At 34.7% G+C, this 25,683-nt stretch overlaps 1 protein-coding gene across 1 annotated transcript in view; it reads left to right on the top strand.

Annotated features, from left to right (window-relative positions):
• The first annotated feature begins 476 nt into the window (after window positions 1–476).
• The window catches only part of LOC139864003 (uncharacterized), a 53,660-nt gene continuing 28,453 nt past the window's right edge, over window positions 477–25,683 (top strand). The window contains exons 1-5 of the mRNA XM_071852597.1: window positions 477–1,499; window positions 1,743–2,007; window positions 2,440–3,088; window positions 3,200–3,974; window positions 4,109–4,387. Coding sequence (XP_071708698.1) covers window positions 477–1,499; window positions 1,743–2,007; window positions 2,440–3,088; window positions 3,200–3,974; window positions 4,109–4,387 — 2,991 coding nt within the window. The remainder of the gene's footprint in view (window positions 1,500–1,742; window positions 2,008–2,439; window positions 3,089–3,199; window positions 3,975–4,108; window positions 4,388–25,683) is intronic.

A 25,683-nucleotide genomic window follows, 5' to 3' on the forward strand; every position in this document is an offset into this window, starting at 1 on the left:
TCTGGGTTTCTATTTATTGCTAAAGGTCTATTTCAGATCTGATATTTGAAATGGCTGATATTCCAAGGAATATGACTCTTAAAGAAGCTCATAATCTTAGAAGAGATAGAGCTATTGAAGCTCTACAACATCAGATGGAAAGAATGGTTAACTTGTTGGAAGATGGTGTTCCAAGAAGAAATAGAATTAGATCTGAAAATGGAGATACAACTATTGTGTCTTCTAGTACTGAATCTGAGGATGGTAGCCAATCTACTGATGGATCTCATGCTTCTTCACAAAGAAGAAGAAGGCATAGGAAAAAGGCTGATGATTTGAAAGATATCAAGATAGATCCACCTGATTTTGAAGGGTCCTCTAATCCTGAAGATTACTTTGAATGGGTTCAGGCCATGGATAGAATTATGGAGGTTAAAGGCTATGATGATAAAAAGGCCTTTAAAGTTGCTGTAATCAGATTAAAGAAGTATGCTTCAATGTGGTATGATAATCTAAAAAAAGAAAGGCAATATGAAGGGAAGAAAACAATCAAAACCTGGTCCAAGTTAAAAGAGTGTATGCAAAAGAGGTTTGTTCCTCAAGCTTACAAGCAAGAGCTGTATATCCAGATGAATACACTCAAGCAAGGCAGCATGAATGTTGTTGATTACATCAGAGAGTTTGAGCAGCTCAAGATTCGTACAAATGTTAAAGAAGCTGAAGAACACACTATAGCAAGATTCGTTGGAGGCTTAAATGCTTCTATTGCTGATCAAGTTGAAATGCAGCCTCTATGGACTTTTGAGAGTGATTGCAAGCTGGCTATTCAAGTAGAGAAACAAGCAAAAAAGAAAATTAATTTTAAGTCTTATTCCAAGCCAGCTGTGCTGCCTATGAAGGGTCAATCATCTATGCTGCCTAGGCATAATGAGGCAGCATCCAAAGTATCTAAAGGCAAAGAGCAGGTTGTAGCTGGTCCTAAAGATGATAGAAGAAAATGCTTCAAGTGCCATGGATTTGGGCATTTTCAAGCTCAATGTCCTAACCAGCGTGCTCTTACACTAAGGGAGATTGAAGATTTGGAAGGGGGTTTTGAAACTGAACCAGCATATGATGAGTCTGATAGTGAAGAGTTTGTTGTTGCTGATATTGGAGAGTTTTTAGTGGTTCGAAGAGTGATGCACTCAGCTGAGACTATTGAAGATAAGAGCCAGCGAGAAAACATCTTTCATTCAAGATGCACAGTCAAGGGTAAAGTGTGCAGCCTGATTGTTGATGGAGGCAGCTGTACAAACGCAGCATCTGCTCACATGGTGGAAAAGCTTGAGCTGGTTACAAAGAAGCATCCTCATCCATACAAACTTCAATGGCTTAACCAAGGCAGTGAGGTAAAGGTTACTCGCCAAGTTACTGTTCCATTTTCTATTGGTACTGTTTATCAAGATGAGATTACTTGTGATGTTATTCCTATGGATGCTTGTCATTTGCTGCTTGGTAGACCTTGGTTGTTTGATAAGTATGTCTATCATAATGGACATCAAAATACTTACTCGCTGTATGTGAATGGAAAGAAGATCACCCTCACTTCTTTAAAGCCTAGTGAAATACCTAGAGCTGACCCTACTGTTAAGAATGATAAAACTTTGTTTATGACTCAAGCTGAAGTTGATACTGAGTTAAAGGGTGGTGCTGGTGCTTATTTATTGCTGATGGTTGAAAGTGATGAGTTGAACCAGCATGATGAAATACCAGCTAGGGTAAAGCCATTGTTATCCGAATTTACTGTTGTGTTTCCTACTGAGTTACCTACTGGTTTACCACCAATCAGGGGTATTGAACATCAAATTGATCTTGTACCTGGATCTGTTCTTCCTAATAAAGCAGCTTATCGATGTTCCCCTCATGAAGCAAAAGAATTAGAAAAGCAAGTTAATGAGTTGGTTGCCAAGGGATATGTTAGAACCAGCATGAGTCCTTGTTCAGTACCAGCTTTGCTGGTTCCAAAGAAAGATGGTTCTATGAGAATGTGTGTAGACAGCCGAGCTATTAACAACATCACCATCAAGTATAGGTATCCCATACCTAGATTAGATGATATGCTAGATGAGCTGCATGGTTCTTGTGTGTTTTCCAAAGTTGATCTTAGAAGTGGGTATCATCAGATTCGAATGAAAGAAGGAGATGAATGGAAGACAGCTTTCAAGATCAAAGGTGGATTATTCGAGTGGTTGGTTATGCCTTTTGGGTTGTCTAATGCACCCAGCACATTCATGAGGCTTATGAATGAAGTGCTCAGGCCACTTATTGGTCAGTTTGTGGTTGTTTACTTTGATGACATCCTAGTGTACTCAAAAACTAAAGAAGAATACTTGGATCATCTGAGGAAAGTATTTGAGCTATTAAGGCAGAATCAGTTATATGCAAAGCTGGAGAAGTGTGATTTCTTTGTCAGCAAAGTAGTGTTTCTTGGATATGTGGTTTCTGAAGAAGGCATTTCAATGGATCCATCTAAGGTGAAAGCAATCAGATCATGGCCTAGTCCTTCTACCATCACTGAAGTCAGAAGTTTTCATGGTTTAGCTTCATTTTATAGAAGATTTATCAAAGACTTCTCCACAATTGTTGCTCCAATTACTGATTGTATGAAGAAAGGGGTATTTGAATGGTCTAGTTCTGCCCAATCAGCATTTGAATCATTGAAAGAGAAGCTAAGTTCAGCACCTATACTTGCTTTGCCTAATTTTGATATGTTGTTTGAACTTGAATGTGATGCAAGTGGTGTTGGCATTGGAGCTGTGCTAGTGCAAGGAAAAAGACCAGTAGCTTATTTCAGTGAAAAGCTAAATGGGTCAAAGCTGAATTATAGCACTTATGATAAAGAGTTTTATGCCATCATTCGAGCTGTTGATCATTGGTCACATTATTTGAAGCCAAGGCAGTTTGTTCTCTTTTCTGATCATGAAGCATTAAAATACATTAATGGGCAGCACAAATTAAATCCAAGGCATGCAAAATGGGTTGAATTCTTGCAGATGTACTCCTTTGTGTCTAAACACAAGGCTGGTACTTCTAATGTTGTTGCTGATGCTCTTTCAAGAAGATATTCTTTGTTGTCAATTCTGGAAGCTAGAGTTCTTGGATTTTCATTTGTTAAGGAGTTATATGAAGCTGATCCAGACTTTGCTCCTATTTTGAACTGTTCTCCTGCTGAGTCCAAAAGAGATTATATTGAGCAAGATGGTTTTCTATTCAAGGGCAGCAGATTGTGCATCCCAAAAGATTCAATCAGGGAGTTGCTGATTAGAGAAGCACATGGAGGTGGTTTAGCTGGTCATTTTAGGATTAACAAGACATTGGATATCCTAAGTGAACACTTCTACTGGCCATGTATGGATAAAGATGTCAAAGCTGTGATTAATCGTTGTGCTACCTGCTGTCAAGCTAAGTCAACTTTTCACAAGGGTTTATATACTCCTCTTCCTGTTCCCAACCAGCCATGGGAAGATTTGAGCATGGATTTCATTGTTGCTTTACCAAGGACTCAGCGAGGCAAAGATTCTATTATGGTTGTTGTTGACAGGTTTTCAAAGATGGCTCATTTCATAGCCTGCAACAAAACCAATGATGCTACTGTTGTTGCTACTTTATTCTTCAAAGAAATTGTTCGTCTTCATGGAGTTCCCAAAACCATTGTGTCTGATCGAGATACAAAGTTCTTAAGCTATTTTTGGAAGACATTATGGAAGCTGCTTGGAACAAAGCTTTTATTCAGCACTTCTCACCATCCCCAAACTGATGGTCAAACTGAAGTTACCAATAGAACTGTGGGAATGTTGCTAAGGGCACTTGTGAAGAAAAGTTTGAAGGAGTGGGATTTGAAGCTTGCTCAAGCTGAATTTGCTTTTAACAGAGCCCCTAATTACTCCACAGGAAAATCACCATTTGAAATCTGCTATGGTGCAAATCCACTCACACCCATTGATCTGATTCCTTTTGCAATTGGGCCTAAGGTAAGTGTTGATGCAGTAGCAAAGGCCAAAGAAATGAAGAAGCTGTATGAGCAAGTGAGGGCAAAATTGAGAAGACCAACCAGCAATACAAGGCTAAAGCTAACCAGCACAGAAAGCAGCCCACTTTTGTTCCTGGTGATCTTGTTTGGATTCATCTAAGGAAGGAAAGGTTCCCAGCAAAAAGGAAGAACAAGCTGATGCCAAGAGCTGAGGGTCCATTTAAAGTGTTGGAAAAAGTTGGTGATAATGCTTACAAGGTCGAGCTGCCTGGTGATACTGCTGTGTATAGCACTTTTAATGTTGGTGATTTGATGCCCTACTTGGAAGATGACAACCTCGAGAACTTGAGGTCAAGTTCCTTTTTAGAGGGAGAGGATGATGCGGGTGAGCTGGGCAATGTAACCAGCAACACAGCCAGCTCGAGCTCAAAAGATGTTACACCCGAATCAGGCCAAGCAATGGTCATGTTGCCATCTATTTCGTATCATCTAATTATTTTTGGAGCTGGTTCAAGAAGCTCAGGGGTGACCCTACTTCAGTCCTTAAACTGAAGTAGTTATGTTTTCATGAATAAAGTTTTTGATAGTTGAAGGCAAGCCAGCAACGAAGAAGAACCAGCTAGCCGGACCAGCAAATGAGTTTAGTTCAGCCAGTAAAGCTTTAATTCACTCAGCCGGGTAACCAGCAAATCGAACCAGCAAAGTTATGCTTAGGCGAACCAGCTAGTTCAACCAGCTAAAGAATTTTAGTTCAATCAGCACACGAAACTCTAGTACAACCAGCACGCGATGCTATTTTCTGTCTGAATGGCCAACTTGCTGATACAATTCAAGTTTACTTCTGCTTTTCAATAAACCGATCAGGTCATGTGCTTAACACGTGTGTGGCTGTTCTAGAAGAATGTTAGCTGTCCAAGGAAGACTCCCATTTATCATTGGATGCTTTTATCATGGGAAGGAGCACTAACAAATGGCAGGCTTTTTACAGATTGTGTCCTTTATTCTTATTGGCTAATTTGTAATTGTTTGTCCTTTTTTGTCTCCATTTCCTTTTTATGTTTTTGTCTTATTTAGAAAATAGCTGTTAAGCTTCTACTATAAATAGAGAGTTCTTGTAATTGTAAAACTTGGTTAATGATTGAATGAAAAGTTTGATAGAGCTTATCTATTTACAAAATCTCTGTGTCTTTACGAATCTTTGATTCCGGTGGCTAAGAGTGGTTTCTTTATCAGTGTTTGTGGTGTTACTTTATCAAACATTGTGGTGAAATCTAAATCTTCATATCTGATATTATAGTTGTGGTGGAATCTTTATCAGCTGTAGTTGAAGATTTGGAGTGTTTCTAGATCTCTAATTGTGGTGGTATCTTTATCAATTAAGGGTTTAGATTCTCTATCCTTGTGTTCTTATTTCAGAGTTTTATACTCTGTTTTGGGGCTGTTACTGTTACCAATTGGGTGTTTAGTTTCAGATCTGTTGGGTGAAGAAAGCTTGTTCTAAACTGCGTTTTAAAAGTCATAATCACGCATCACTAACTCTTGTCTATTTTACAGTATAAAAACACAAAATGGATAGACAACCCAATATTTTAAGAGACCTACCCGGAGACATGGTTGATGAAATCTTGTCTAGAGTCGGTCAGAATTCTTTGGCACAACTATTTACGGCGAAATCAGTTTGTAAGACATTCGAAGAACGTTCGAAAAATGTCTTGGTTTATAAGATACTTTCGTTTGAAAGATGGGGGATATCACATTGGGAAACCCATAAGTTACGATGTGTTTACTTTGACGCATATATTGCGGGGAACCCAAATGCTATTTTACGCAACGGGTTAAGAAATTATTTTGACTCAATGTATCCGAATATAGGACTTCATGATTTAGAAAAAGCGGCTAAAATGCAACATAAAGAAGCATGCTATGCTTACGGGTTAGTAATGTTCGCTTCTCACCAAAGTGAGAAAAAGAACATCGGGCTACAACTATTAAACAAAACGTTCCACAAGTGACGGAGTCGGTAATTGGGGTAAGAAATGAGGTTTTTAGGTTATTACGAGACTGTTGGTCATTACGTAACCCTCGTCCCCTTGACGACGTTACAACACGCTGTCTTATCAACGGCCATAACGGTTATGTTCCACAAGACCAAGGATGGGAAGTAGTCCTAGTAAAACCAGAATGCATGACTTGTTTCTGGACGTATGAATTACGTGTCTTTATTGCATTTGCTGAACGACTTGTGTACTAGCTAGAATTATCTTCACAACTATCTTGTATCAAAGTTATTGTGTGCTATATTTCATGCTTTATGTAAAATAAGCGGTATTGTAAGTTTGTAAAATATTGTATAAATGTTTGAACACGAAATATTATTATAATCAGTTTTTCATATAGAATTGTAGTAGTTGAATTGTATATTAGCTACTAAGTATGAACTTAACGGGTAGGTACTACACGAATTTAAACTTATAAAATGCTAATATGAAGAAAAAGCTTTTATAAATGAGTTCATACTATGCTACGAAATACTATTAACTACTCTTAATATTCTGTATGATTAACTTGTTCCATTTGACTATTTTGAAGGAAATGGCACCGACTACTCGACACACCGTGAATATGAATGAAGAGGAATTCCGTACTTTTCTAGCTTCAAACATAGCCGTAGTACAGGCTGCGCTACATACCAACAATAACCTTGGATCTAGCAGTACAGGAAATCGTGTAGGATGCACCTACAAAGAATTCACTGCCTGCAAACCTTTGGAATTTGATGGAACCGAAGGACCGATCGGATTGAAACGGTGGACCGAGAAGGTCGAATCAGTGTTTGCCATAAGTAAGTGTACTGAAGAGGACAAAGTGAAGTACGCTACACATACCTTCATAGGTTCTGCGTTAACATGGTGGAATACCTATCTAGAGCAAGTGGGACAAGATGATGCGTACGCACTACCGTGGTCAGCATTCAAGCACTTGATGAACGAGAAGTACCGTCCCAGAACCGAGGTCAATAAGCTCAAGACAGAACTTAGAGGGTTACGAACCCAAGGATTTGATATTACCACGTACGAAAGACGATTCACAGAATTGTGCCTATTGTGTCCGGGAGCGTTCGAAGATGAGGAAGAGAAGATCGACGCGTTTGTGAAAGGATTACCGGAAAGAATCCAAGAAGATATAAGTTCACACGAGCCCGCCTCCATACAACAGGCATGTAGAATGGCTCACAAACTAGTGAACCAGATTGAGGAAAGAATTAAAGAACAGACAGATGAAGAGGCCAATGTGAAGCAAGTCAAAAGAAAGTGGGAGGAAAACGGTGATAAGAATCACCAATACAACAACTACAGCAATTACAATAATAATCGCAACAATTATCCCAACAATCGCAACATCAATCGCAACTACAACAAATGGTCCAACAACAACAACAACAACAACAACAGCAACTACAACAATCATCCCAACAACAATAACAACCGCAACAACAACAACAACAATTAGAAGCAGCTATGTCAAAGGTGTGAAAAGTATCACTCGGGGTTCTGCACCAAATTTTGCAACAAGTGTAAAAGAAATGGTCATAGCGCGGCGAAGTGTGAGGTCTACGGACCAGGGGTTAACAGAACGAAAGGAACAAATGGTGTCGGAACGAGTAATGGCAGAGCAAGTAGTGTCGGAGCAAGTTATGCCAATGTAGTTTGTTATAAATGTGGAAAACCGGGCCACATTATTAGAAATTGCCCGAACCAGGAGAACACGAATGGACAAGGCCGCGGAAGAGTTTTCAATATTAATGCGGAAGAGGCACAGGAAGACCCGGATCTTGTTACGGGTATGATGTGGTAGCGTGGGGGTACGTGATAGTACTATATTTTACTACGAAATACGTTACAAATTACACCAGTTTTAATTATTTATTTACAAATGGGATATACCTAAACCTTGCTACAACACTATTGGCAGTGTACCTAATCGTAGAGTAGTATAGTTTTTAGTAAGTCCGGTTCGTTCCACAGGGAGCTGGCTTATTTCACACTATATTTTAAACAATTATATTCGTACAAAATATATTATATTAATAATATATAAAAGGGGGTTTTACCGTTTAATGACCGGTTTGTCGATTTTATATTTTAAGCGAAGCGTAAAGTAAATGACGATATTTAACTAACAATATAAAATAAATAACAATAATTAAAATGACAATAAATAAAAGTACGAGGAAAAATGAAATAAAATATATTATGCTTATTTAAACTTCCGTAATCATGATGTTTGACGTGTTGATTATTTATTTATTCCCATGGGTTAATTGTTCTTTGTCCTGGATTATTTAATATGCCCGTCTGGTTTTTGTCCATAACAGTCCATCAGTCATAAATATAAAGTGCGAGTGTCCTCGTCAAATTATCCTTATATCCGAAGTCAAATATTCCAACTAATTGGGGACTTAAACTGTAACAAGGTTTTAATACTTTGTTTAATAATTACACCAGGATATCAACTGCGTGTAACCCAAGGTTTTAATACTTTGTTATCAATTATGCCAAGTGTCCTTGTACATAATTTCACCCCTGTTTTAATAATTCTAGTGACTATTAATCCATTCCCGTGTCCGGTTAAATGAACTATTATTCGTACATATAAATATCCCTCCCATTGTGTCCGATCGAGTGTATATGGTTATTTATAGGGACGTCCAATTGTAAATCTTTATATTAAAATTAACAAACTATCATTTAGTTAAACAAATATAAAGCCCATTAATAGCCCATAGTCTAATTTCCACAAGTGTCGTTCTTTTGTCCAAACCCCAATTATGGTACAAAGCCCAATTACCCCGTCTTTAATATTTAGCCCAACATCATGATTACTTCGGCTCAAATAAGCATAATAATAACTTAAGCACGATACATTAATTTAAAAAAGGAGAACATAGCTTACATTGATTATTTATCGCGTAGTGGTACACGGACAGAATTTCGACTTCAAAAACCCGTAAAAATAACTTTTACATAACCCGAACTAATCTAATATAACACTAATCTATACTATATATATACATATATATATATATATATATATATATATATATATATTATATATTTATTTATTTATTATCTTACGGAGTATATTATTATTATTTATTATTTTTTATCGAACGAATGCATGGCCTTTTATAGGCATTTTGATTTCTGACAGCTCCGCGAGTCGTGGAGTTTTTGGCCTTCAAACTCCGCGAGTCGTGGAGTTTGAAAATCCAGCTCAGGATCCTTTGTCTCATAGCTTGTCGACATGATTATATATATATTTATAATATATAAATAATTTATATAATTATTTATATATTATATTTTATTCTTGTGCATAGTTGACTCATAATTTTTGGTCCATTGCGTCGGGCGTTGATAGTTGACTCATGTCCCGGTTCCGGATTTTCGAACGTCCTTGCGTACAATTTAATATCTTGTACTTTTCATTTTGTAACTTGTACTCTTGTCATTTTTAGACGTTTTTCATCAATAAATTGAACCTTTTGAATTGTATCTTGAACATTTGAGCTTTTTGGACGTTTGTGTCTTCAAATCTTCGTTTTCGCCTTTTGTCTTCGCACTTATTTATTTAAACAATTACAATGAAAATATAATACAATTACATATGAAAACCTATTATTTAGGAGGGATATTGCTATGAAATATATGTTCCTTTTTAGCCTTATCAAACATCCCCACACTTGAGCGTTGCTTGTCCTCAAGCAATACAGAACTTGAAATAAAAACATACATGAATCACTTTTTTATTCATCACACTTTGTACATCAGTGATTTTGATATGGTGGTATAAACAATGATAGTAACGATAGAACCATGGTTAAAGGTGGGTGTGTCATCCACAGTTGCCTCGGGTTTAGGTCAACGATACTTGCAATCAAATAGTCGATTTACTTTCGGTTTCCAAAGCAAAGTGCACATTTGAAAGGCGGTTTACAGTCCCACATGACTATGAAAATGTAGATCCTTAAGGAAATTGGATCTTTATGAAAACATTTGATCTTTGAAAATTCAATCTAGCTTCTACCCTAGATAAGTTTTCCGGAATAACCCTTCACCGGTGTTGCAAAATATTTTTGTGGGTTTTGTGGGTTTCAGATTTGAAAATTTTAGCTCAAAACTTATGGTTTTGTGTCACCCACTTGCTAACCTTGTATTAGGAAAGCAACACGTCCTGTATACTTGCTCCGTATATTACCTTTCGGTAAACTACCGTCCGGTTGTAAAGGAAAGCGATGAACAAGAAACTGTTAAGGCAATGTCTAATGACATGCATTTAATTATGGTCCACAAACGTGTCGGATGCTAGTACTATCCTTTGTAGGAGCAATAGTAAAGATCATCCTATAATTTTTTCGGTCTGGCACAAGGTCTTGTCTCCGACCATGCTATGCAACCACCGTTCTTACGGTTGACACCCGATTTGGTTCAGGTGACCTAATGAATTCCAGGTGAATTCCTAGGATTTTACGTTCAATGGTAATGAACGCATTGAAAATAGGTTTTCAGAAAACAAATCGGTTTGTAATTTTTGATCAAAATATTTTCTCGTTCAAGCTCGAGTTTAGATATCATTGAATTCCATGAGTTTGAATTCTCAATCTTTAAGGTCAATCTTAAGGATTGAGTAATATCAGTCTTAAAAGCTGATTTTTGATCTTTTAAGGAGATTATCCTTTCTGGGGATCTGATTCATTAGTCTTATCAAGCTAATTTGCACGGCGTCCTCCCCATTTTACGAGACAGATCCTCTCATGGTTAGGATAAGTCTGACCACTTGGCGACCCTGTTTGATGCTGAGGTCCGTGGATTTCCTGCTGATTTTAGTGATGACTTTTCTAGATTTTTCGTCAACCTACAGCTGGTCTGGACGACAACTTCCTGACCTAAATCAAGAAACGCGTGTCTTTTTCGGAAGACTTTACTTCCTTTTAATGATGGAATTGATTCATCGTGTAGATCCATTTTTTCTTTTCTTTCATCGGGTAAAACAGTTAATTTAGTCCAAAACAAAAGTACCTACAATAACTTTGCACAAACATGTGATAGATAGTTTTTAATTAACTTGGTACATTCTCCCCACACTTAGTTTCTTTCTTTACCTTTTTATTCTCCTATATTCCATTTTAAATGAATTCATGCGTTTTGAGGTGTTTCTCAATTTATGTCCTTTCCGAGGTAACGATAATTTCGGTATTAACACCTAGTTTTCATCGTTCATAAATATGTATAAACATGATTTTGAATTCATTTAGTTGAAAATTTTTCAAATTTTCACAAAATTTGGCAAATAAACTAAGTGTAAACCCGAGAGAATTTATAACCCTTCCCCACACTTGAGATCATGCAATGCCCTCATTTGTATGAAATCAGACTATAATTATAAATTCACGAGGGTGATAAGTGTAGAAAAGTGATTAAAAATACCCAGTTTGTAATTACAAAGCTCGTCGAATGATAGATGGCGCGCCTCATCGTTCATTCCTTCTTGTTTTATCACACATGCTTTTTTTTTTCAAAAATGGCTGCTTTTCTGAACTGTTTACTAATATTTGAAAAAGCGTCTTTTACCCTAATCATGCATTTTTATTAACGAGTTATGCACTAACCCGAACCCCTAATTTAACGTTAAGTGGGGTTAGACTTCCCCACACTTAGCTGACGACATGTGAAGTCGGTAGAATAAGTTCCACGAATTAAAATAGTGAGCCAGTTATTTACATCTCGGGTGGTATAAAATATATCAATGGGTTTAAAGTTTAGACCTACCCGAATATCACTACTTAATTCTTTTTAAGTGTAGCTTTTAGTAAATGGATATGTCTCTTTTCTGGTTCTTGGTCAAATGGATCGATATACATCGACATACATATTATAGGGCGGACAATTCCTAACGTTTTCTTCCTTTTATTCTCGGGATCAAAGGTTTCACCTCTATTATCCAATTGGGTGAAATCCAAGGTGTCATTATCTATTACAACCCGTAGTTCATCTTCAGTAGATGACTCGTCTATTGAGAATATTGGGTTGGAAGGTTGTGGAATGGTGAATTCCGGGATCAAAGCAAATTCTTCTTCATTAATCGGTCCCACCATGTTGGTCTTGGGGGTAAAATTTTCAACGTTATCGTTTTCCCAAGAGTACCAATTTGTCACCCTTACTTCTTCTTCATTTATTGATTGATTGATGATTTTGTTGGTAGAGGCTAATGTGTCGATATGTTGTGAAATTGGTAAAGCTGAATAAAAAGTATCATCGGGATAATTGGTGATTTCGGAGCTCTCGAATTCATCAAAATTCGATGATATGAGATTTTATTGCACAATACTCCTCAGATCAACAGGTGTGTAATCTGATAGAGTTTCAGCTTGCCGATTTACAAACTCTCTCATTTGTTCATTTTGAGCATCGAGTTCTTCGAGTTTGATTTTCATATAATCTAAAGAATTTTCAGGCACATAATTTTCCTCGTCTTCTGGTTGTTGAGTTTGGATATATTCTTGGGAATAATCCCAATTTGAATTGTATTCTTCATAATCATTCCATTCAGGTTCCATGGGTTTATAATTTTTCATAGGAACGTAATAACAACATTCCCATGTTGAGTGATAATCTCCACAGATTTCACAACCAGTTATTGTTTCGTCATTCGTGATCCAAGATTGACCGAACGAATTGTCATCAACACTCGGTTGAGAGTATTGATTTCGTATGTCGTAAAGAGTTTCCAAAATATCTTCAAGACTTTTCATAATGCGCTTATTACCAAATTTTAATTATCCTATTAGTTATAAATATAAAAATGATATAAGTTATCAAATTAATAGACTTTTCTGCTTTTGCCCACGTTTCGAATAGCCAATAGATGCAGCAGGGAGCCAGAATCCTTTAAATCGGAAGCTCACAACTCAGCCACTAACAAATCCAACTATTACTACGAAGCAGAAAATTTGGATGTCTATCAATTTAACCGCTTAAAATAATTTTTCGTTTTGAATTATTAGAGAAGAAATAGAGAAAATTCTAAGTCCTAAAAACTAGAATGGCGAGAAATAAGAAAGAAAAAGAGCGCGTCGAAAAATGTTGAAAAATAAAAATAAGAAAATAGCGCGTCGTAACTTAAAAGTCTAAAAATTAAATCTAAAAAGTTACGCCTAAAGGTATTAAAGCTTAAAGGAATTCTATATCCAAAACGGCAATAACTTAATTAGGCACTAAGATCTAAAAAATGGCGTCGCAAAATTCTAAAGCATCTAAATCTTAGTCTAAAGAAAAAGCACTTAAGGGATTTTACGGCAATGCCTAAAAATCAAGAAGTAAAAATAACAACGGCAAAAACTAAGTTTAAAACTAAGTACGAGCGATAAAATACAAATATTACGAATAAACGATAAAAATACAAATTGTAATTAAAATGATAAAAATATAAATTTTATAAAAATATTATTTTTATATTATATATTTTATAAAAGTATTAATTTTTTTATAATTATAAAACTAATTAAAACTTAAATTACAAATTAAATTAAAACTAAAACTAAATATTATTATAAATAACCCTAAATAATAATAATAATAAATAATACCCCATAATAAATGCTGAAATAGGGTTTCTGGAGTGTCAGATCAGGCCATGCGATCGCATGGCTTTACAACACCCGGCTCATGCGATCGCATGGGTCTGGGTTCCAGGTTTTTTTTTTTTTTTTTTTTTGTTTTTTATTGTTTTTCTAAAAATGATATATAAATATATGTATACAAATATATATTAAAAATATAGCGTTTCGCCGAGTTCCCCGGCAGCGACGCCAAAAACTTGATGTGGTAGCGTGGGGGTACGTGATAGTACTATATTTTACTACGAAATACGTTACAAATTACACCAGTTTTAATTATTTATTTACAAATGGGATATACCTAAACCTTGCTACAACACTATAGGCAGTGTACCTAATCGTAGAGTAGTATAGTTTTTAGTAAGTCCGGTTCGTTCCACAGGGAGCTGGCTTATTTCACACTATATTTTAAACAATTATATTTGTACAAAATATATTATATTAATAATATATAAAAGGGGGTTTTACCGTTTAATGACTAGTTTGTCGATTTTATATTTTAAGCGAAGCGTAAAGTAAATGACGATATTTAACTAACAATATAAAATAAATAATAATAATTAAAATGACAATAAATAAAAGTACGAGGAAAAATGAAATAAAATATATTATGCTTATTTAAACTTCCGTAATCATGATGTTTGACGTGTTGATTATTTATTTATTCCCATGGGTTAATTGTTCTTTGTCCTGGATTATTTAATATGCCCGTCTGGTTTTTGTCCATAACAGTCCATCAGTCATAAATATAAAGTGCGAGTGTCCTCGTCAAATTATCCTTATATCCGAAGTCAAATATTCCAACTAATTGGGGACTTAAACTGTAACAAGGTTTTAATACTTTGTTTAATAATTACACCAGGATATCAATTGCGTGTAACCCAAGGTTTTAATACTTTGTTATCAATTATGCCAAGTGTCCTTGTACATAATTTCACCCCTGTTTTAATAATTCTAGTGACTATTAATCCATTCCCGTGTCCGGTTAAATGAACTATTATTCGTACATATAAATATCCCGCCCATCGTGTCCGATCGAGTGTATATGGTTATTTATAGGGACGTCCAATTGTAAATATTTATATTAAAATTAACAAACTATCATTTAGTTAAACAAATATAAAGCCCATTAATAGCCCATAGTCTAATTTCCACAAGTGTCGTTCTTTTGTCCAAACCCCAATTATGGTACAAAGCCCAATTACCCCGTCTTTAATATTTAGCCCAACATCATGATTACTTCGGCTCAAATAAGCATAATAATAACTTAAGCACGAGACATTAATTTAAAAAAGGAGAACATAGCTTACATTGATTATTTATCGCGTAGTGGTACACGAACAGAATTTCGACTTCAAAAACCCGTAAAAATAACTTTTACATAACCCGAACTAATATAATATAACACTAATCTATACTATATATATATATATATATTATATATTTATTTATTTATTATCTTACGGAGTATATTATTATTATTTATTATTTTTTATCGAACGAATGCATGGCCTTTTATAGGCATTTTGATTTCTGACAGCTACGCGAGTCGTGGAGTTTTTGGCCTTCAAACTCCGCGAGTCGTGGAGTTTGAAAATCCAGCTCAGGATCCTTTGTCTCATAGCTTGTTGACATGATTATATATATATTTATAATATATAAATAATTTATATAATTATTTATATATTATATTTTATTCTTGTGCATAGTTGACTCATAATTTTTGGTCCATTGCGTCGGGCGTTGATAGTTGACTCATGTCCCGGTTCCGGATTTTCGAACGTCCTTGCGTACAATTTAATATCTTGTACTTTTCGTTTTGTAACTTGTACTCTTGTCATTTTTAGACGTTTTTCATAAATAAATTGAACCTTTTAAATTGTATCTTGAACATTTGAGCTTTTTGGACGTTTGTGTCTTCAAATCTTCGTTTTCGCCTTTTGTCTTCGCACTTATTTATTTAAAAAATTACAATGAAAATATAATACAATTACATATGAAAACCTATTATTTAGGAGGGATATTGCTATGAAATATATGTTCCTTTTTAGCCTTATCAGGGTACGTTTCTTATTGACAATAAATCTGCTTACGTTTTATTTGATTCGGGTGCGGATAGAAGCTATATGAGTAGAGTTTTTTGTGCTAAATTAAGTTGTCCATTGACGCCGTTGGATAGTAAATTTTTACTCGAATTAGCAAACGGTAAATTAATTTCAGCAGATAATATATGCCGGAATCGAGAAATTAAACTGGGTAGCGAAATATTTAAGATTGATTTGATACCAGTAGAGTTAGGGAGTTTTGATGTGATAATCGGTATGGACTGGTTGAAAGAAGTGAAAGCAGAGATCGTTTGTTACAAAAATGCAATTCGCATTATACGAGAAAAAGGAAAACCCTTAATGGTGTACGGAGAAAAGGGCAACACGAAGCTACATCTTATTAGTAATTTGAAGGCACAAAAACTAATAAGAAAAGGTTGCTATGCTGTTCTAGCACACGTCGAGAAAGTACAAACTGAAGAAAAGAGCATCAACGATGTTCCCGTCGCAAAAGAATTTCCTGATGTATTTCCGAAAGAATTACCGGGATTACCCCCACATCGATCCGTTGAATTTCAAATAGATCTTGTACCAGGAGTTGCACCAATAGCTCGTGCTCCTTACAGACTCGCACCCAGCGAGATGAAAGAACTGCAAAGTCAATTACAAGAACTTTTAGAACGTGGTTTCATTCGACCAAGCACATCACCATGGGGAGCTCCTGTTTTGTTTGTCAAGAAGAAGGATGGTACATTTAGGTTGTGTATTGACTACAGAGAGTTGAACAAACTTACCATCAAAAACCGTTATCCACTACCGAGAATCGACGACATATTTGATCAACTACAAGGCTCGTCTGTTTATTCAAAGATTGACTTACGTTCCGGGTATCATCAAATGCGGGTGAAAGAAGATGATATTCCAAAGACTGCTTTTAGGACGCGTTATGGTCATTACGAGTTTATGGTTATGCCATTTGGATTGACTAACGCACCAGCTGTGTTCATAGACCTTATGAACCGAGTGTGTGGACCATACCTTGACAAGTTTGTCATTGTTTTCATTGATGACATACTTATTTACTCAAAGAATGACCAAGAACACGGTGAACATTTGAGAAAGGTGTTAGAAGTATTGAGGAAGGAAGAATTGTACGCTAAGTTTTCAAAGTGTGCATTTTGGTTGGAAGAAGTTCAATTCCTCGGTCACATAGTGAAGAAAGAAGGTATTAAGGTGGATCCGGCAAAGATAGAAACTGTTGAAAAGTGAGATACCCCGAAAACTCCGAAACACATACGCCAGTTTTTAGGACTAGCTAGTTACTACAGAAGGTTCATCCAAGACTTTTCCAGAATAGAAAAACCCTTGACTGCATTAACGCATAAAGGGAAGAAATTTGAATGGAAGGATGAACAAGAGAAAGCGTTCCAGTTATTGAAGAAAAAGCTAACTACGGCACCTATATTGTCATTGCCTGAAGGGAATGATGATTTTGTGATTTATTGTGACGCATCAAAGCAAGGTCTCGGTTGTTTATTAATGCAATGAACAAAGGTGATTGCTTATGCGTCTAGATAATTGAAGATTCACGAACAAAATTATACGACGCATGATTTGGAATTAGGCGCGGTTGTTTTTGCATTAAAGACTTGGAGGCACTACTTATATGGGGTCAAAAGTATTATATATACCGACCACAAAAGTCTTCAACACATATTTAATCAGGAACAACTGAATATGAGGCAGCGTAGGTGGATTGAATTGTTGAATGATTACGACTTTGAGATTCGTTACCACCCGGGGAAGGCAAATGTGGTAGCCGACGCCTTGAGCAGGAAGGACAGAGAACCCATTCGAGTAAAATCTATGAATATAATGATTCACAATAACCTTACTACTCAAATAAAGGAGGCGCAACAAGGAGTTTTAAAAGAGGGAAATTTAAAGGATGAAATACCCAAAGGATCGGAGAAGCATCTTAATATTCTGGAAGACGGAACCCGGTATAGGGCTGAAAGAATTTGGGTACCAAAATTTGGAGATATGAGAGAAATGGTACTTAGAGAAGCTCATAAAACCAGATACTCAATACATTCTGGAACGGGGAAGATGTACAAGGATCTTAAGAAACATTTTTGGTGGCCAGGTATGAAAGCCGATATTGCTAAATATGTAGGAAAATGTTTGACGTGTTCTAAGGTCAAAGCTGAACATCAGAAACCATCAGGTCAACTACAACAACCTGAAATCCCGGAATGGAAATGGGAAAACATTACCATGGATTTCATTACTAAATTGCCAAGGACTGCAAGTGGTTATGATACTATTTGGGTAATAGTTGATCATCTCACCAAGTCAGCACACTTCCTGCCAATAAGAGAAGATGACAAGATGGAGAAGTTAGCACGACTGTATTTGAAGGAAGTCGTCTCCAGACATGGAATACCAATCTCTATTATCTCTGATAGGGATGGCAGATTTATTACAAGATTCTGGCAGACATTACAGCAAGCATTGGGAACTCGTCTAGACATGAGTACTGCCTATCATCCACAAACTGATGGGCAGAGCGAAAGGACGATACAAACGCTTGAAGACATGCTACGAGCTTGTGTTATTGATTTCGGAAACAGTTGGGATCGACATCTACCGTTAGCAGAATTTTCCTACAACAACAGCTACCATTCAAGCATTGAGATGGCGCCGTTTGAAGCACTTTATGGTAGAAAGTGCAGGTCTCCGATTTGTTGGAGTGAAGTGAGGGATAGACAGATTACGGGTCCGGAGATAATACAAGAAACTACATAGAAAATCATCCAAATTCAACAAAGATTGAAAACCGCCCAGAGTCGACAAAAGAGCTACGCGGACAGTAAAAGAAAAGATATAGAGTTTGAAATTAGAGAAATGGTCATGCTTAAGGTTTCACCTTGGAAAGGCGTTGTTCGATTTGGTAAACGGGGGAAACTAAATCCAAGGTACATTGGACCATTCAAGATTATAGATCGTGTCGGACCAGTAGCTTACCAACTGGAGCTACCTCAACAACTCGTGGCTGTACATAACACTTTCCACGTCTCAAATTTGAAGAAATGTTTTGCTAAAGAAGATCTCACTATTCCGTTGGACGAAATCCAAATCAATGAAAAACTTCAATTCATTGAAGAACCCGTCGAAATAATGGATCGTGAGGTTAAGAGACTTAAACAAAACAAGATACCGATTGTTAAGGTTCGATGGAATGCTCGTAGAAGACCCGAGTTCACCTGGGAGCGTGAAGATCAGATGAAGAAGAAATACCCGCATTTATTTCCAGAAGATATGTCAACACCTCCAACTGCTTAAAATTTCGGGACGAAATTTATTTAACGGGTAGGTACTGTAGTGACCCGAACTTTTCCATGTTTATATATATATTAAATGAAATTGTTATTTACATGATTAAGTGTTTCCAACATGTTAAGCAATCAAACTTGTTAAGACTTGATTAATTGAAATAGGTTTCATATAGACAATTGACCACCCAAGTTGACCGGTGATTCACGAACGTTAAAACTTGTAAAAACTATACGATGACATATATATGGTTATATATATAGTTAACATGATTTTATTATAAGTATGTATCTCATTAGGTATTTTAACAATGAGTTATATACATAAAAATGAGACTATTAATTTAAGAAACTCGGAAATGATATATATAACGATTATCGTTATAACAACGTCTTACTAGGTACATATGAATCATATTAAGACATTGATACACTTGGTTAATTATGTTAAATGATTAGTAAATATATTATTAAGTGTATTAATAATGAAATACATATGTAAAAATAAGACTACTAATTTAATGATTTCGAAACGAGACATATATGTAACGATTATCGTTGTAACGACATTTAACTGTATATATATCATACTAAGATATATTATATATCATAATATCATGATAATATAACAATTTACCATCTCATTTGTTATAATAAACAATGGGTTAACAACATTCAACAAGATCGTTAACCTAAAGGTTTCAAAACAACATTTACATGTAACGACTAACGATGAGTTAACGACTCAGTTAAAATGTATATACATGTAGTGTTTTAATATGTATTCATACACTTTTGAAAGACTTCAAGACACTTATCAAAATACTTCTACTTAACAAAAATGCTTACAATTACATCCTCGTTCAGTTTCATCAACAATTCTACTCGTATGCACCCGTATTCGTACTCGTACAATACACAGCTTTTAGATGTATGTACTATTGGTATATACACTCCAATGATCAGCTATTAGCAGCCTATTTGAGTCACCTAACACATGTGAGAACCATCATTTGGCAACTAGCATGAAATATCTCATAAAATTACAAAAATATGAGTAATCATTCATGACTTATTTACATGAAAACAAAATTACATATCCTTTATATCTAATCCATACACCAACGACCAAAAACACCTACAAACACTTTAATTCTTCAATTTTCTTCATCTAATTGATCTCTCTCAAGTTCTATCTTCAAGTTCTAAGTGTTCTTCATAAATTCCAAAAGTTCTAGTTTCATAAAATCAAGAATACTTCCAAGATTGCAAGTTTACTTCCAAGTTTTCTAAATCCATTCCAAGTAATCATCCAAGATCAAGAAACCTTTGTTACTTACAGTAGGTTATCTTTCTAATACAAGGTAAGAATCATATTCAAACTTTAATTCAATTTCTATAACTATAACAATCTTATTTCGAGTGGAAATCTTACTTGAAATTGTTTTCGTGTCATGATTCTGCTTCAAGAACTTTCAAGCCATCCAAGGATCCTTTGAAGCTAGATCTATTTTTCTAATTTCCAGTAGGTTTATCCAAGGAACTTGAGGTAGTAATGATGTTCATAACAACATTCAATTCATACATATAAAGCTATCTTATTCGAAGGTTTAAACTTGTAATCACTAGTACATAGTTTAGTCCATTCTAAACTTGTTCGCAAATAAAAGTTAATCCTTCTAACTTGACTTTTAAAATCAACTAAACACATGTTATATATCTATATGATATGCTAACTTAATGATTTAAAACCTGAAAACACAAAAAACACCGTAAAACCGGATTTACGCCGTTGTAGTAACACCGCGGGCTGTTTTGGGTTAGTTAATTAAAAACTATGATAAACTTTGATTTAAAAGTTTTTATTCTGGGAAAATGATTTTTATTATGAACATGAAACTATATCCAAAAATTATGGTTAAACTCAAAGTGGAAGTATGTTTTCTAAAATGGTTATCTAGACGTCGTTCTTTCGACTGAAATGACTACCTTTACAAAAACGACTTGTAACTTATTTTTCCGACTATACACCTATACTTTTTCTGTTTAGATTCATAAAATATAGTTCAATATGAAACCATAGCAATTTGATTCACTCAAAACGGATTTAAAATGAAGAAGTTATGGGTAAAACAAGATTGGATAATTTTTCTCATTTTAGCTACGTGAAAATTGGTAACAAATCTATTCCAACCATAACTTAATCAACTTGTATTGTATATTATGTAATTTTGAGATACCATAGACACGTATACAATGTTTTGATCTATCATGTCGACACATCTATATATATTTCGGAACAACCATAGACACTCTATATGTGAATGTTGGAGTTAGCTATACAGGGTTGAGGTTGATTCCAAAATATATATAGTTTGAGTTGTGATCAATACTGAGATACGTATACACTGGGTCGTGGATTGATTCAAGATAATATTTATCGATTTATTTCTGTACATCTAACCGTGGGCAACTAGTTGTAGGTTACTAACGAGGACAACTGACTTAATAAACTTAAAACATCAAAATATATTAAAAGTGTTGTAAATATATTTTGAACATACTTTGATATATACGTATATATTGTTATAGGTTCGTGAATCAACCAGTGGCCAAGTCTTACTTCCCGACGAAGTAAAAATCTGTGAAAGTGAGTTATAGTCCCACTTTTAAAATCTAATATTTTTGGGATGAGAATACATGCAGGTTTTATAAATGATTTACAAAATAAACACAAGTACGTGAAACTACATTCTATGGTTGAATTATCGAAATCGAATATGTCCCTTTTTATTAAGTTTGGTAATCTAAGAATTAGGGAATAGACACCCTAATTGACGCGAATCCTAAAGATAGATCTATTGGGCCTAACAAACCCCATCCAAAGTACCGGATGCTTTAGTACTTCGAAATTTATATCATATCTGAAGGGTGTCCCGGAATGATGGGGATATTCTTATACATGCATCTTGTTAATGTCGGTTACCAGGTGTTCACCATATGAATAATTTTTATCTCTATGTATGGGATGTATATTGAAATATGAAATCTTGTGGTCTATTATTATTATGATTTGATAATATATAGGTTAAACCTATAGCTCACCAACATTTTTGTTGACGTTTTAAGCATGTTTATTCTCAGGTGATTATTAAGAGCTTCCGCTGTCGCATACTTAAATAAGGACGAGATTTGGAGTCCATGCTTGTATGATATTGTGTAAAAACTGCATTCAAGAAACTTATTTTGTTGTAACATATTTGTATTGTAAACCATTATGTAATGGTCGTGTGTAAACAGGATATTTTAGATTATCATTATTTGATAATCTACGTAAAGCTTTTTAAACCTTTATTGATGAAATAAAGGTTATGGTTTGTTTTAAAATGAATGCAGTCTTTGAAAAACGTCTCATATAGAGGTCAAAACCTCGCAACGAAATCAATTAATATGGAACATTTTTAATCAATAAGAACGGGACATTTCATCTTTGACAGTTTAAGTAAAATTTTTAATAAATATAACTTTTAATTTTTCATCCGGTATCAAAGAGACTGGTTACTTCCAAATAAATTATACTATCCAATTGTAGGTAGTCCCATACCCTAAACCCTATACCCTACACCCTAAACCTTAGACCTTAAACCCTATACCCTACACCCTAGACCCTAGACCGTAAACCCTAGACCCTAGACCCTTGTGAAATGTCCCGTTCTTATTGATTAAAAACGTTCCATATTAATTGATTTCGTTGCGAGGTTTTGACCTCTATATGAGATGTTTTTCAAAGACTGCATTCATTTTAAAACAAACCATAACCTTTATTTCATCAATAAAGGTTTAAAAAGCTTTACGTAGATTATCAAATAATGATAATCTAAAATATCCTGTTTACACACGACCATTACATAATGGTTTACAATACAAATATGTTACAACAAAATAAGTTTCTTGAATGCAGTTTTTACACAATATCATACAAGCATGGACTCCAAATCTCGTCCTTATTTAAGTATGCAACAGCGGAAGCTCTTAATAATCACCTGAGAATAAACATGCTTAAAACGTCAACAAAAATGTTGGTGAGTTATAGGTTTAACCTATATATATCAAATCATAATAATAGACCACAAGATTTCATATTTCAATACACATCCCATACATAGAGATAAAAATCATTCATATGGTGAACACCTGGTAACCGACAATAACAAGATGCATATATAAGAATATCCCCATCATTCTGGGACACCCTTCGGATATGATATAAATTTCGAAGTACTAAAGCATCCGGTACTTTGGATGGGGTTTGTTAGGCCCAATAGATCTATCTTTAGGATTCGCGTCAATTAGGGTGTCTGTTCCCTAATTCTTAGATTACCAGACTTAATAAAAAGGGGCATATTCGATTTCGATAATTCAACCATAGAATGTAGTTTCACGTACTTGTGTCTATTTTGTAAATCATTTATAAAACCTGCATGTATTCTCATCCCAAAAATATTAGATTTTAAAAGTGGGACTATAACTCACTTTCACAGATTTTTACTTCGTCGGGAAGTAAGACTTGGCCACTGTTGATTCACGAACCTATAACAATATATACATATATATTAAAGTATGTTCAAAATATATTTACAACACTTTTAATATATTTTGATGTTTTAAGTTTATTAAGTCAGCTGTCCTCGTTAGTAACCTATAACTAGTTGTCCACAGTTAGATGTACAGAAATAAATCGATAAATATTATCTTGAATCAATCCACGACCCAGTGTATACGTATCTCAGTATTGATCACAACTCAAACTATATATATTTTGGAATCAACCTCAACCCTGTATAGCTAACTCCAACATTCACATATAGAGTGTCTATGGTTGTTCCGAAATATATATAGATGTGTCGACATGATAGGTCGAAACATTGTATACGTGTCTATGGTATCTCAAGATTACATAATATACAATACAAGTTGATTAAGTTATGGTTGGAATAGATTTGTTACCAATTTTCACGTAGCTAAAATGAGAAAAATTATCCAATCTTGTTTTACCCATAACTTCTTCATTTTAAATCCGTTTTGAGTGAATCAAATTGCTATGGTTTCATATTGAACTCTATTTTATGAATCTAAACAGAAAAAGTATAGGTTTATAGTCGGAAAAATAAGTTACAAGTCGTTTTTGTAAAGGTAGTCATTTCAGTCGAAAGAACGACGTCTAGATGACCATTTTAGAAAACATACTTCCACTTTGAGTTTAACCATAATTTTTGGATATAGTTTCATGTTCATAATAAAAATCATTTTCTCAGAATAACAACTTTTAAATCAAAGTTTATCATAGTTTTTAATTAACTAACCCAAAACAGCCCGCGGTGTTACTACGACGGCGTAAATCCGGTTTTACGGTGTTTTTCATGTTTCCAGGTTTTAAATCATTAAGTTAGCATATCATATAGATATAGAACATGTGTTTAGTTGATTTTAAAAGTCAAGTTAGAAGGATTAACTTTTGTTTGCGAACAAGTTTAGAATTAACTAAACTATGTTCTAGTGATTACAAGTTTAAACCTTCGAATAAGATAGCTTTATATGTATGAATCGAATGATGTTATGAACATCATTACTACCTTAATTTCCTTGGATAAACCTACTGGAAAAGAGAAAAATGGATCTAGCTTCAATGGATCCTTGGATGGCTCGAAGTTCTTGAAGCAGAATCATGACACGAAAACAAGTTCAAGTAAGATCATCACTTGAAATAAGATTGTTATAGTTATAGAAATTGAACCAAAGTTTGAATATGATTATTACCTTGTATTAGAATGATAACCTACTGTAAGAAACAAAGATTTCTTGAGGTTGGATGATCACCTTACAAGATTGGAAGTGAGCTAGCAAACTTGAAAGTATTCTTGATTTTATGAAACTAGAACTTTTGGAATTTATGAAGAACACTTAGAACTTGAAGATAGAACTTGAGAGAGATCAATTAGATGAAGAAAATTGAAGAATGAAAGTGTTTGTAGGTGTTTTTGGTCGTTGGTGTATGGATTAGATATAAAGGATATGTAATTTTGTTTTCATGTAAATAAGTCATGAATGATTACTCATATTTTTGTAATTTTATGAGATATTTCATGCTAGTTGCCAAATGATGGTTCCCACATGTGTTAGGTGACTCACATGGGCTGCTAAGAGCTGATCATTGGAGTGTATATACCAATAGTACATACATCTAAAAGCTGTGTATTGTACGAGTACGAATACGGGTGCATACGAGTAGAATTGTTGATGAAACTGAACGAGGATGTAATTGTAAGCATTTTTGTTAAGTAGAAGTATTTTGATAAGTGTATTGAAGTCTTTCAAAAGTGTATAAATACATATTAAAACACTACATGTATATACATTTAGGTTAACGGTCTTGTTAAATGTTGTTAACCCAATGTTTATAATATCAAATGAGATTTTAAATTATTATATTATCATGATATTATCATGTATGAATATCTCTTAATATGATATATATACATTAAATGTCTTTACAACGATAATCGTTACATATATGTCTCGTTTAAAAATCATTAAGTTAGTAGTCTTGTTTTTACATATGTAGTTCATTGTTAATATACT

This window comes from Rutidosis leptorrhynchoides, chromosome 8 (genome assembly GCF_046630445.1).
Source record: "Rutidosis leptorrhynchoides isolate AG116_Rl617_1_P2 chromosome 8, CSIRO_AGI_Rlap_v1, whole genome shotgun sequence".
NCBI lineage: Eukaryota > Viridiplantae > Streptophyta > Magnoliopsida > Asterales > Asteraceae > Rutidosis > Rutidosis leptorrhynchoides.